A 15,047-nucleotide genomic window follows, 5' to 3' on the forward strand; every position below is an offset into this window, starting at 1 on the left:
TTTTTTTAACATTTTGGCGCAACAAAAAAGTTACAATTATAATTTAATAAGTCAACAAAAAACCTAAAATGTATCAACAAGTATGACAAGTTAGTCTTATAACTCAGATTCCAATTAGATAAGTCTGGCAACTAAAACTTTAGAAAGCTGCACATTTTTATGTGCAACACAATTCCGTTTAAAAGTAACTAAAGTGCAAAGTGTGAAACTATGAGCTAATACAATTAGGGACATTATACACTACACAGAATTGCTGATTTGTCTTTTTTCAGTACAGCTGAATGTTCCAAACAATATTTTATTAATGATTATGATCAGATATCTAATTTTATGCCAATATCAGCCGACGGACGTTATTGGACATTAATAATACTCTTGTTTACACCTTTACAATATATGTAATAATACTACTATGCATTGATGGAATACCCTCTTTGACAGTAAAGTTTCAAAGGACAATGAAAAAATGGCAACTTTTTATGAACTACAGATTTACTATAAATACATTAGACTTGCGTAGTTGTAAAAACTATTAAAGGTGAGTTTTGGTACATCACATCAAGACAACTTGATACAAAATGTATCATGTACAATGTACAATGAGGTGGTTGGGACTAAAGTAACATTTGTGGAAATGTGTAGTATATGAAGTATCTGTTAAACGAAAGACCAAGAAGCACAGGGATTCCTGTTGGCTCTCAGAATCAGAGGAAACCACATTATGACCACACTGGCTTTTGTGGTTGGCCAATAGCAAATGTTTTGATAATCTTAGATGAAAATCACGGCTTTTCTGACTTGTGTTTGCGGTCAATTTTGTTCTTGAGTCAGTGTGGATTGACACATTTAATGACGTGTAAATTCATATTCTGTGAAAAAAGTGGATTTAGAGGCAACATTCTAATCCTGTTTTCAGATCATGTGTCTTGTGAAGAGGCTGGCTTTAGTTCAAATCACATTTCTTTCTCCCAGATAGTTTTGGAAGTGGTTTTGATAACTCATACTGTATATTGGCATTTGCTAGTTGTTCCACAAAGGACTCCTTTACTAAGTAGTGTGGGTTTATTTGCCATCACACACACAATTTATTAAGTGGCACATTTTTCTGTGTTGTCACCTCACTTCTAAACCATTTCTTTGACCATGAAGATTATGTTGAGTCTCGTAATGGCCATCACTCATAGGTGTTTATCAAAATCAGATGCTTTGTGCCCTCCTCTGCTTGTCTGCTGGCCTGGTAGTTCATTTAGCCTGGGAATGCTTTGGGAAAAACAGGACAACCTTGCAAAAACGTTTCCACTGCACCCCTAATCCAGATATAATACAGAAAACAAATGGACTAATGGGAAAATTAATTAAGTCTAGTTGTAAGGATAATATGTAAATACTAAAGATCTATTTTTGATTCAAGCTACACTTTTTTTTTTCTCACAGCTCAATTGCATTGAATAATCACAATTACTGTAGATAGGAAATAGTAAAACAATCATCCCCTATAGCATTGACAGTGTGGATTTTCTCCCTATATAGCATTATAATTATATGGATTACAACTCTGGTACATATACAGTAAAGTCACATTCAAAATTATTTAACCCCCATGTAAATAGTATTTCTTTTCAAAATGTTTAAATTTGCAGTCAATGGCATTTTTTTAGGTGACATTTTTAATATTAGAGCTATGTGTTGATCTCTTTTAAATGCTTTAGTTTTGTATTTTACTGCAAGCTACTGCCCGTTAATAAACAGATAAATAGATGTTACCGCTAGTGTGAGAGCAACAGGGAAAGACTAGTGTCATTGTTATGGTATCTATTTCCTATGTGTTTTATGTTTTACTTGTTATGGCACAGAAATAGATTTGAAAACAGATCTTGTAGGCATGGTATTGTTATTTTGATCATTTTTGTCTTTATCATTCACTTTAACACAATATGAGTTTGATTTCATTGACAGTGAATTTGAGCTCAGCTGAATATTTTGCACTTCATGGGTCAGTTCACTGCCAGAAGCCCCGCATTATTGCTTGCAAAAGCCCTATGTTGCATTCTGTGACCTCTTGCATTCCAAGTGTCATAACAGTTTGGAAAATATCCCTTAGATGAGTAAAGATCAGGCTCTCACATTGGCATACTTTCTTTCCATGCCTTTGAATGATGTCTTTCTCTCCAGGGTCCTGTTGGCCTGATCGGGGTAGCTGGTGTGATAGGAGTTCCTGGTGAAAAGGTAAGAAGTGTGTTTTGCTTCCATTATGCCGTCAATCAGCATCAGTCGGTTGCTTGTCTGTTTCCGACCCTTATAATTAGGGCTGCGTTAAGCAGCCGTAAATGGAGGCCCAAGAGGCCCCTGAACACAGGCCTTGGATAAACAGTCAACACTCTCACATCAATATCTAAGACAGTATTGTCACACTTGTCACACATTTCTCCTTGATTTTAAAGTTATGGCTTAGATATGTGACATTGTAATGTGACAATTCTGCTCAGGCATGTCACAGGAAAAAGTAACTACCTTGAACACTTGACACAATAGAATCAGAATCAGAAGTACTTTATTAATCCCTGAGGGAAATTGAGATTTTCAGCACAGTCCCATTCAAGAGCAGACAAACATTACAGGGAGACAGAACAGGATCGCTGACAGGTCTAATGGGGTTGCCTTACAAAAAAAGGTGAGAAAAGGTCAATGCTGGGGAGGGGGTTGGGGAGTGAGTAAAAAATATTCAGTCCAAGCCTGAGCCCCTGGAGAGGGGGACCAGACTGAGGCCAAAGAAAAAAAACTCATAGCCTTAGCACACATAAACATGTTACATAAAATCAACAAAAAACTTGCAACAGAGAGGAGAGAGTAGGGGCTACGGAGGCAGGCTGCTGCTGTATAAGCGCTGCTCAGTCCATCGCCCCTAAGGATTTGCGTCGAGAGCGTTGGATGGGGGGTGGGGTATGTGTGTGTGGCGTATATTTTCGTGGACGCATGTGTGTGTGTGTAAGCCTGCAGCGTGTCTCTGTTCCGCGGCCTTGGTGTTCTTGCAGCTGCCAGTCAGTCCAAAGTCAACAACAACAGGTGTGTGTCCATGAGACAAGAAGGGAGTTTGTAGTGTCTTCGCCGCACTGTCCTTCGGGAGAGTCTCGAAGCCAGGGAAAATATCAAGTTAGAATGTTTTGCATGCGAGTGAAAATAAAATTTGCTTTTCACTCTAAATTGTCTATTACTGGTCCTCAAATTCATCCTGCAGGGCAGACAGTTCGATGTTATCCAAATCACAGTGTCCACAGTTCTGCCCGCATGCTCCAATCATTTGTGGCAGCTTTGGGGTACTTTGAAGACTGCCAGCAACTTCCAATTTGTCGACAAACCAGAGCAACGCTTACTCCAATCAACAGATGTCCTGGTGTCATAATTCCGAATAGGTTGATATCTTCACGTCCTCAACTGAGAGGGTCGCCAAGCATGCGGCACTCCTTCTTCTCCCAAGAGTTTGCAGACAATCAGGTTCCCCAAAACCCAAGATCTTGTCAATTTCTTTGAGAGGCCAGTTAATTGGTTCCAATGTTTAGTTTTGGAGAGCAGTGCAAAAAGAGGCAACAAGAAAGTTAAGAAAAGACAAGACAAAGAAGCAAACAGGAGAGATAAGGGAGAGGAAAGGGGAGTGTCCGCCCTCGATGAGTGCCAGTGAGAAAGATAGGATATGTCCCCTGTCCCATCCATCCATCCATTTTCTACCGCTTGTCCCTTTTGGGGTTGCGGGGGGTGCTGGAGCCTATCTCAGCTGCATTCGGGCGGAAGGCGGGATACACCCTGGACAAGTCGCCACCTCATCGCAGGGCCAACACAGATAGACAGACAACATTCACACTCACATTCACACACAAGGGCCAATTTTAGTGTTGCCAATCAACCTATCCCATGATTTGTAAAATTATACTTTACCATGAAATACATTACCTTCTGGCATATCGTCAAGCTGCATGACCCCAGGATGTAGAGACAGCAGCGACGTGCAGGTAGAAGGCCCTTTTATTAGACCCTAACAAAGGAAGCACCAGCAAGGTCACAGCATTAGACCACGGGTAATAATACATGCGACAAAAATGAAGATCGCTGAGGTGAAAGAAGGCTAAGCAAACAGGATGTAAAAGCAAAAGTGTAACCCAAATAATTTACAAAAATTAACCAACGTCGTCTGTGAGGCAACGCTGGAAAATAAACCCTCCTGATTAGTGATCAGAGGCAGATAAGTCCCCTGATCACTTAACAGAAGTATGTGTAGAGAATTAGCTCTCGAGTCTAAGGTACAGTAAAGTAAACAGGAAGTGGATCGAAAAATTATTTAAAGTTAAAGTACCAATGATTGCCACACACACACTAGGTGTTGTGAAATTTGTCCTCTGCATTTGACCCATCCCCTGGTTCACCCCCTGGGAGGTGAGGGGAGCAGTGAGCAGCAGCGGTGCCGTGCCCAGGAATCATTTTTGCTGATTTAACCCCCAATTCCAACCCTTGATACTGAGTGCCAAGCAGGGAAGTAATGGGTCCCATTTTTATAGTCTTTGGTATAACTCGGCCGGGGCTTGAACTCACAACCTACCGAGCTCAGGGCGGACACTCTAACCACTAGGCCACTGAGTATGAGCGCTGGACAGGAACTAGATACAAAACACAGGATAAAAACAAACACAAGTCCAACCTGTCTTGAGTGATCATGACAAATTGTAACAATTTAAATCCTTCAGAAAGTTTATATTTTTGTACATATTTATGTTTCTTCTTATCTCAACTATGCTTCTAGAATATTTTAACTAATGAATTAACGTTCACACTGTAGTCGTGTCCCTGGGTTTTCACTCAGTCGTGTTACCCTCTTACCCTGCTTCTCAATTATTTTCTGTCATGACCACCCTCAGGGACAGAAATTAATATAATATGTATTAATTTATTCATCTGCACACCACGCTGCGAGTTACATTCTTTATATAATCACCTTAATGTCAAAGTTGATGAATAAAATGAGCTGAGATAACATTAACAACAATTTAAACCAATTTCCATGTGAAGTTTATTAAGTCGGTCTGTAACTTTTAAAGAAGACTGCTCAGTCTGTATGATTTTCAATACATCAAAAAAAAAGTGCAAATGATTCACTGGGTTGTACAATTTTAAAACGTAACACAGTAGCTTGTAAAATGTATTAAAACTGTAAACATTGGTCACTTGGCAGCTTTATCAGCTTATTCCTTTTCAAAACGAGCGGATTTTTTGTTTTTGTTGGTTTTCTGCAAAATTTGCAACAATATTGTTTATATTGTAGTTTATCAGAAGAGATGAAAGTGCACATTTTTCATTTACTCTCTCTCTCTGAACATATAGTCTATCCAAAAGACAATTTAAAAAAAGCATGAAACATTCCACTACAGTTTGAGAACAGTTTTTATTAAACACAATTAACCTTCACTAAGTCTTCCAAACTTATTTCACAACGTGTCTGTTTTATATGAACATATTCAACTTAAATACAATTTTCTATCACTTTGCAAGTTGCAAAAAAATCTCCTACAACAACAAAAAGTAGGTAATTCAGCGTGTATGTAGGCTGCAGTGAGTCCGTTTTGCACTGCTCATTCTATCAGATTTGGACGTCAAACTCATGCTTAATGTTAAGATGGAATCTGTACTTGTTTTTTTGCAGAAAAACACCTCTCAAAGAGATAGGATGTTGCAAAGGGTAGTGGATTGGCATAAAACACTGTCGTACTTCTGGGTCTTTGTATTGCGGTTATCGCCACTAGTTTTCCTTACTACTTCCACTGGGTAGAAAGGGGAGCCTGTTGATTAGATTGAGCATCTCAGCCATTTAGCTGCAGATTTGTGTATCGTTCTAACATGGATACTAGATTGTAGACATAGATTGTACACTGTTGCCACCTAGGTTGCAGGCTTGTGTGTCGTTCTAACTAGAGATGTCCGATAATGGCTTTTCTGCCGATATCCGATATTCCGATATTGTCCAACTCTTAATTACCCATTCCGATATCAACCGATACCGATATATACAGTCGTGGAATTAACACATTATTATGCCTAATTTTGTTGTGATGCCCCGCTGGATGCATTAAACAATGTAACAAGGTTTTCCAAAATAAATCAACTCAAGTTATGGAAAACATACCAACATGGCACTGCCATATTTATTATTGAAGTCACAAAGTGCATTATTTTTTTTAACATGCCTCAAAACAGCAGCTTGGAATTTGGGACATGCTCTTCCTGAAAGAGCATGAGGAGGTTGAGGTGGGCGGGGATGGGGTGGGGGGGGGGGGGGGGGGGGGGGTTGAGGGAGGGGGGGAGTAGAGTGTAGCGGGGGGTGTATATTGTAGCGTCCCGGAAGAGTTAGTGCTGCAAGGGGTTCTGGGTATTTGTTCTGTTGTGTTTAAGTTGTGTTACGGTGCGGATGTTCTCCCGAAATGTGTTTGTCATTCTTGTTTGGTGTGGGTTCACAGTGTGGCGCATATTTGTAACAGTGTTAAAGTCGTTTATACGCACACCTTCAGTGTGACCTGTATGGCTGTTGACCAAGAATGCCTTGCATTCCCTTGTGTGTGTGAAAAGCCGTAGATATTATGTGATTGGGCCGGCACGCAAAGGCAGTGCCTGTAAGGTTTATTGGCGCTCTGTACTTCTCCCTACGTCCGTGTACCACTCCGCACAGCGGCGTTTTAAAAAGTCATGAATTTAAATTTTTGAAACCGATACTGATCATTTCCGATATCATATTTTAAAGCATTGATCGGCCGATAATATCGGCAGTCCGATATTATCGGACATCTCTAGTTCTAACATTAATACTAGAATGTAGCCACATATAATGACAACCTCCCTCCAGACACCTACCCCCCTAAGGGGTCCTGACCCACTATTTTAGAAACACTAGCCTAACATATTACATTCCACCCTCTAAAAATGCTGACAATTCCACATGTCACATGGTCCACAGGAAGTAGCATCATTTAGATCCCCTGCAGGCCGTGGGAAGGCCAAAAGAAGGCCCACTCATTCATTCAGTATGACTAGGTTGGGTTAAAATCTCTACAAAGTCCTGTGATTTTTTATGTCTAAAATTCTGTCATTTGCAGTGCTTATAGTAATTCTATGATAAAACTCACTCCTGTTACTTTCAGCCCTGTTACCCAAATAAGTCATTTTTTTATGTAGGAACCATGTACAAAAATGAAATAAAGTTGCCTAAGATGGGTTAGTATACATTTTGAATAGTTTAATATGTGTATTATCAGATTTAGAGTTGAAAACAGATAGAAATGTAAATTTATTTTGAGAGAGTTATAATAAGTAAATGGCGCTGATTTGTTGGAATAGCCTCTTCCCGTTCTGGTTTCCAATCCTGTTCATTTCCTCCCTTCTTCCTCCCTTCCTATTCAGAAGCGCTTTGTGTGTCACAACATGTTCCTGTGACGTGAAGCTGCTCGCTTGTCAAATATTCCTCTGGAGCATAAAGCCTCTTCCTCCTTCAGGCTGTCAAGGCAAATCATACCTTGACAGCTTGGAAATTCCTTCCACATTATGCATTGTCCATATATTTATTTCAGTAGGACCTCCTGGATTTGTTTCTAGGGATTTATAAAATATTTCAAACATTGTTTGATACATTGTTTGGTGCAGGTGTTCGGTGGCTGCATGTCGAGTCATGAAACGTTCCCATTTGTTTTACATGTTTTGAGTGCAGAACGTCTCACCCAGGCTTAAAGTGGTGTTCACCTGAAACAAACTAAACCAACCAGCTGTCTCCTTGACCCTCCGCACTCCAGTTTCATGACTCTTTACAGAGAAACAAGGATGTGAATCAGCATTGCTGACAAGTCATGTTTCATGATCTCGTGCATTTTTCTGTTTTACAGGGTGACCGAGGACCGGCAGGTCCAACGGGGCCCGCAGGAGAGAAAGGACCACAAGTAAGTGTTACAGGGGAACTGCACTTTTTGAGGAATTTTGCCTATCGTTCACAATCATTATGAGAGACAAGAATACCAAAGGGTTTTTTGGGGTTATTTTGCATTCTAACATGTAAAATACGGCTCATTTTTTATGGCAAGCAATGCAGCTAATGAAAGCAATCGATTCTACCAACAAATCACTTTAAAAATGCATTTAAAAACCATCAAAAATACTTCATTTATGTTCCGTAACCTGTATTATAACCAAGCTGTAGCAACATTCTTATTGTAAGATCAAACACTGAGGAACTCTTTTTCGAGCTCAGTAAAACATCGGCGTGCTACGGTATTAACCGTAAAAGCTAACTATGTAACACACACACGAAATGTGTTTGAGTTTGTAATGCACAACACAATGAGATAAGACACCAATCCGTACTGACTGAAAATCATGAACAATCATATTACAGTTTCTGTAAAGTATTAGCCCACATTGCATGTGTTGTTTGTACACAACCAGCTGGATGATGCATGACGTGCGGAAATAGGACGCGCATGTGTTGCCAGAAGTTGGAAGTGCGCTTCTAAAGAAACGAAAATAAATGTGCAAAGGAATTAATTCCGGGAATGATTAAAATGACCAAAATACGGTAAATATTGTACATATTACATATTGTTATGAACGTGTCTGTTACTACATTATATATAGACTTGCAGCGTGTATATAAAACGTTGATGGCTTTGAAGGCTACAACTGTGACTCCCATTAGCTGCATCTTCAAATGGTTTTTTATCACCATAATCTTTTTGAAGGATAGGCAAAAATTCCAAAAAAAGTGCAGTTCCCCTTTAATGCATTTTTTTTTCCTAGACCTATTAATTCCCACAACCATAGTTCAAACAGTAAACCAAATGTTTAATGCAGGCATATTCAACTGAATTGTTTTTGGGGCCATGTTTCCAGAAAGCTAAGAACTCCCTTCACTATTAGGCCCCTTCTACACTAAGGTTATCCAGGGTAAATCCCACCTAACCTTATCTTTGTCCACACACACACAATGATCGTTTAAGACTCCCCCCCCCCCCCCCCCTCCATCCGCCACAACGCGACCTAGTACGCATGCGCGGAAAGTGCGCAAGTCATAGTCACCTCCAGTGTTGCTTTGTGTGCAAGTTCTTAAATTAAATTCAACTTATCTGAACAATATCCAGTGTTGTGGTATTTCAATTAACTGGAATCCAGTGTGCTGTGGGGCCCTATTGTAGTGAATCACACCTGAGACATCATAAATTAGTCAAATAGTCAAATAGTTAAAGGCCTACTGAAACCCACTACTACCGACCACGCAGTCTGATAGTTTATATATCAATGATGAAATCTTAACATTGCAACACATGCCAATACGGCCGGGTTAACTTATAAAGTGCAATTTGAAATTTCCCGCTAAACTTCCGGTTGAAAAACTCCTTTGGATATGACGTATGCGTGTGACGTCACGACGGCAACGGAAGTATTCGTACCCAATGTGTCACCATACAATAAGCTCTGTTTTCATCAAACAATTCCACAGTATTCTGGACATCTGTGTTGGTGAATATTTTACAATTTGTTTAATGAACAATGGAGATTGCAAAGAAGAAAGTTGTAGGTGGGATTGGTGTATTAGCGGCTGGCTGTAGCAACACATCAAGGAGTACTTACTTGGATAGCAGACGCGCTAGCCGATGCTAGCCGCCACCACATCTGTGATCGGGTGAAGTCCTTTGTCGCGCCGTCGATCGCTGGAACGCAGGTGAGCACGGGTGTTGATGAGCAGATGAGGGCTGGCTGGCGTAGGTGGAGCGCTAATGTTTTTATCATAGCTCTGTGAGGTCCGGTTGCTAAGTTGCTAAGTTAGCTTCAGCGTCGTTAGCAACAACATTGTTAAGCTTTGCCAGGCTGAGAATTATTAATCGTGTCCATGGTTTAATAGTATTGTTGATCTTCTGTCTATCCTTCCAGTCAGGGATTTATTTATTTTGTTTTTATCTGCATTGGAGCCAGATGCTGTCACGTTAGCTCAGTAACTAAAGAGCTTCGCTGATGTATTGTCGTGGAGATAAACGTCACTGTGAATGTCCATTTCGCATTCTCGACTCTCATTTTCAAGAGGATATAGTATCCGGGGTGGTTTAAAATACAAATCCGTGATCCACAATAGAAAAAGGAGAGTGTGTGGAATCCAATGAGACCTTGTACCTAAGTTATGGTCAGAGCGAAAAAAGATACACCCTGCACTGCCTCTCTAGTTCTTCACTCTGACGTTCCTCATCCACGAATATTTCATCCTCGCTCAAATTAATGGGGTAATCGTCGCTTTATCGGTCCGAATCTCTCTCGCTCCATTGTAAACAACGGGGAATTGTGAGGAATCCTACCTCCTGTGACGTCACTCTACTTCCGGTATAGGCAAGGCTTTTTTTTATCAGCGACCAAAAGTTGCGAACTTTATCGTCGTTGTTCTATACTAAATCCTTTCAGCAAAAATATGGCAATATCGCGAAATGATCAACTATGACACATAGAATGGATCTGCTATCCCCGTTTAAATAAAAACAATTCATTTCAGTAGGCCTTTAATGGACACGTGAAAGTAAACAATGTGATAAAGAACATTTTACATCAATCTAGGGATCTAAATATCGGGTCAGGACACTCCTCACTCTTTTGCGTTCACCTTCATTGTCCATTCCTTTTTGGTGACTTTATATACTCTGGACCTAGACGTTGAGTCCGCGACATACATGGCGGACAATAACTGATAGAGTCTGCTTTGCCAGTCCAAAAGCAATCGCTGTTTTCCGTAGTCTTCCCTCGACAGCCAGGTAATACAAAGCACACGCTACCTTTTTTTTATCACATCCACGGGAGCCCGTATTCTTGTTGTCTCTCCTTCGACAAATGGACAAAGTTTTCCACTAAGTAGAATCACAGCTCACCTGGACATTCGAAAGTTCTCTTTCCGTCTGAGAAGTGTTGTATCCGAAATAGCTGCAATCGCTTTCTCTTAAGGTATTCATGTGTGATTCCTACAAGCGTCTGTACATGTAGAAGGAGAAACACGGGCATGTCTGGATGACTCGCCTCCATATTTCCAGTGGTTAGCTCTGAGTTACGGAACCGCTTTATTATGAAGTGGCTGTGGCGCGTTCTTTCTGACGTCATTTCCTGTGTGGGGCACGGTCTTTCTGGCATCACATCCTCTCCGAACTCAATTTATAACGATCGATGAGTCCATACAAAGCTAAGAGCCGGAGATTCAAGAAATACACGGCGCACTTACCCGTTTAAAATATTATCAAAGGAGGGGGACCTTGAACGATGGTTTAATGTGGCTGACACGGTGCTTAGGCTAAATAATTATTTGTTTAAGGAGTTATCCGGCTTAATGTAGACAGGGCCTTAGTCTTAATTGTGTGTTCCAGAGAACCACACAGCAGACATTTGTTTTTGGTCTATTTATTTGTCAGAGTTACAGAAGCACTCTTCTTTTTTTAAGGACCTTGTACAAAAAAGCTAGTCAAAGATTATCTCTATGTGTTTATAAGAATCTGCTGCAAAAATGTGAGTCTCACACAAGTTTTTTTAACTGAATTTGGGGGCCACCAGTTGAATAGCCGAAATGATGAAAAAGGAGGACCTAAAATGGAACCTTATGGAACACTACTAGCAAAATTAAAAAAGTTGAACAAATGACTACTGACAGCGTCTGAAGTAAACAAGCTATAGCAACACCTTAGTTACATAAACTGCATTAGGAAATTTTAAAAGAGAGGACTTTAAGGTGTGCCTTGAGGAAAGCCTCCGTAATGTAAATCACAAACTTTGACCCGAGTATTCTATGTTTGCAAGCAATGCAATGCAAGGATCTGGCAATTGTGGACAGTGGTCCACATTGTTCTATATAACAAGATCACTTGTTTTTAGTGATTTGCTGCAAAAATGTTTGTCTCCCAAGTTTTGAACTGAATTTGAGGGCCGGTATGGTGTCATTCCCGGGCCGGGTTTTCCCCACGTGCTGTTGAATAGCTCTGGTTTAACGTAAGCTCATGAAACGTTCGTTATATTCCTCACACTTTGTCTAATGGCTAACCAACCGTAAAATCTTCATACTACTAGTTAAAAAGCTGAAGTTTAGTAAAACCAAGTAACCATATCATCACATTGCAAACATGGGGCTGTTTCATATCTCTTCTGTGACGTCTGTTAACAATTATATTTATTGTGATTTGTGTTCCGTTGTGATTATAGTTTTTTGTCATGGCCATTGGCACATAGCTGCTGTATGTCCGGTGCTCAGACAAAACTCCCCAAGCGATTGTTAAAAATGACCTGTTCCCTGCTTATTCCATGGTGCTGTCTAAACTGAAATAATAATTCACAAATCATCCTGGTTTAGTCTACTGCATCCATGCTTGCAGTATCTCCTGCAAAACTTATTTTCCGACATAGCTCATTGTCCACGGGCCTCAGTTTGACTCCATCGCTGAGATTTTGGGCACCAGTCCTGACCTAGTTGGATTAAGACCGGCTGAAAGATGGCTGGCTGCTGGAGGGGATGACTAATCTGGCGGATGAATGAATAGCCAGATGATTGAAACATTGCTTGTATGTGTGTTTCACTGTTAGGGGGAGCTTTGTGACTTACTGTATGTCAGGATGATTTATAATGTTTTTGTAAGATCGTACGAAAGGGGAGTGGTAGCTCAATGTGAAGACTATGGACAATGTCACCACCACCACATTTCAATGCAGTGCTTCTAGAACTCCCCTGAAATTCTGTTTTCCTTCGGTACCCATTTTGCAAGCTATAGTGCATTTTGGCCAACCACAATCTTAGCTATGATGTATTATAATATTTTTTCACTTAAGTGTTTTTGTATACTAATAATGATCCTGACATACAGTACATATCACTGTTGGGTTCATATGTATGCTGTAAATGGCAAGTGAACATTTTCTCAGTCCATGATGATTACTCATCTTTTTTTTTTTTTATCGCAGGCGTACCATAAACCATTAAAAACAGTTTTTAAAAAAAAGGTTTTAGCCTGTGGGTTTTGTTTACATTGTTATTAAAAACAAATTGCATTGTATATGTAGTTTGTGTAGTATGATTACATGTTTGCACAACAAATGCTCAATAAAAAAATGTTATGGTAAAAAAAGGCAACATTTAACCGAAATATGTAGTGGCTTAGGATATTATTTTATAGGTATTGTTCTATCATGTAATGACTGATATAAGTGTTTTTACTGTGACATAGTAATAATCCCTGAAAATACATGTACATATCTGGACTCCTACCTCAGCTTTTTGCATACCGAATAATACAGTAATTATTGAGATTTAATTTGTATGTTGCTGACAATGGACCTTAGACCTGGACTACTTGAATGATCCTGTTTTTTCATCAATAATGGTGGCTTGTAACCCCTGGCCAAATGTCTATATGAATAAGGTAAAAATAAATCTTTATTTTATAGGCACTAGCTATCTCCTCATGCAGACAACAATTACATATTGATGTGTGTTAAATACACTGTATGTATGACATATAAGACATATCTTTCTATGTTGTTTGTTATCCGCAAAAGGGTTATCCAGGGTTGCCCGGAGGTCCTGGGGACATCGGCATGCAAGGTACTCCTGTAAGTGTCATTTGATTTGATTCATATTCCCATCAGCACTATTTGATTCCTTGCATGTGCACATATGTGTGTGTGACCATTTCTGTGCTTAATTCTTTCTTAATCATTTGAAGTGATTTACTTGGAACTTACACTATACTAAAAAAAATGGTTCATTTGAGGTGTCAGTAATTGTCACTTATTTAACCACTAATTAAAGAGGGTAAGTAGCACTCGGGATAATTGTTGCCTCAATAACTCTTATCTGTCTTTTTTATTTTCAGGGTCCACAGGGGCAGAGAGGTAGTCCAGGGAGTGCTGGTCCGAAGGGTCGCAGGGTGAGACCTGTAGTTGTCTTTGGAAAATGTCTTGCATGCTTTCTTTAGGTAGTCTGACTTCTCCCCATGAGCAGACAAATGTCTTTGGTGACTGTTTCACCTGACAGTATAGTGAAGTCTATCCATCCACAGTTTAGAGCCACTTATAAGTTACTATTCCTCACCTCCATGGCGGCAAATAGACCACATTTATTTCAAGTCATCTTATCACTGGAGGGCTGGAATAATAGCTAAACATGCAACACACCGAGTAATTAAGCTGGAGAAGACAAGAAGTCATGCTAATCATTAAGTTAGTTTAAATGTAAATTAGAGAATTAACAGAATAACAGAAAAATATAGCTGGAACCGCATTACAGTGGAGAGTTATCAGCGATGAGCAGGAAATTAGCAAGTATCTCAATACGAGATAAGATACGATACAAAGCAACTACTTTGACCAGGGTTGCCAGATGGGAAATGACAAATCATCACTTAGCAGCTAAAAATGATCGTGCATTCCCTATTTGATTTTTCTCAGAAGCATCTGTTACATTAAAACATCAGTGCAGTCCTTGTACAGTATAGTTTAAAATGCAGTTTTACTTTTCAATAAACTGTTGTTGGGTAAAAAAAACTGCCAACGGCAGAACAGCACCATCTGGCTGTCATTGTGTGAGCTAATGTACAACAGCAGGCACAGATTTGTTTGCTCTTATCCACGTTTGGAAGGGCTCAAATTATCCCACATTATGGGACTTTTGGAATTATTTATTTTTAGTTAGTTTTGGGGTTTCCTGTGTTTAGCGTTTCTTCATTGTTAGCGCTCCTATTTTTGTTCCACTTTCCATTTTGGTTATGTCTTGCAGTGATTTTGCCACTGTTTCTCAGCTCTGCTTTCCACACCCGCTCTTGACTAATGATCAGGGGACTCATCTGCCTCTGATCACTAGTCATGAGGGTTTATCTGTCCATGTCGCCTTCCTTGCAACACTGGCTCATTTGTTCATGGTGTGCCTTTTTTATTTGTGCCTGCCTAGTCTTTATTAAAAGACCTTCTTATCTGCACTTCGCCTAACGTCTCCGCATCCTGGGGTCACGCCAACAGAAACC

The 15,047-nt window shown here is 39.9% G+C and overlaps 1 protein-coding gene across 2 annotated transcripts in view; it reads left to right on the forward strand.

Annotated features, from left to right (window-relative positions):
• Nucleotides 1-15,047, forward strand: part of LOC133635240 (collagen alpha-1(XXIV) chain) — a 251,057-nt gene that overhangs the window by 163,792 nt on the left and 72,218 nt on the right. For both annotated transcript variants that reach the window (XM_062028200.1, XM_062028201.1), the window contains 4 exons: nucleotides 2,173-2,226; nucleotides 7,911-7,964; nucleotides 13,585-13,638; nucleotides 13,902-13,955. In XM_062028200.1, coding sequence (XP_061884184.1) covers nucleotides 2,173-2,226; nucleotides 7,911-7,964; nucleotides 13,585-13,638; nucleotides 13,902-13,955 — 216 coding nt within the window. The remainder of the gene's footprint in view (nucleotides 1-2,172; nucleotides 2,227-7,910; nucleotides 7,965-13,584; nucleotides 13,639-13,901; nucleotides 13,956-15,047) is intronic.

Source organism: Entelurus aequoreus, linkage group LG19 (genome assembly GCF_033978785.1).
Source record: "Entelurus aequoreus isolate RoL-2023_Sb linkage group LG19, RoL_Eaeq_v1.1, whole genome shotgun sequence".
In the NCBI taxonomy this organism is placed as follows: domain Eukaryota; kingdom Metazoa; phylum Chordata; class Actinopteri; order Syngnathiformes; family Syngnathidae; genus Entelurus; species Entelurus aequoreus.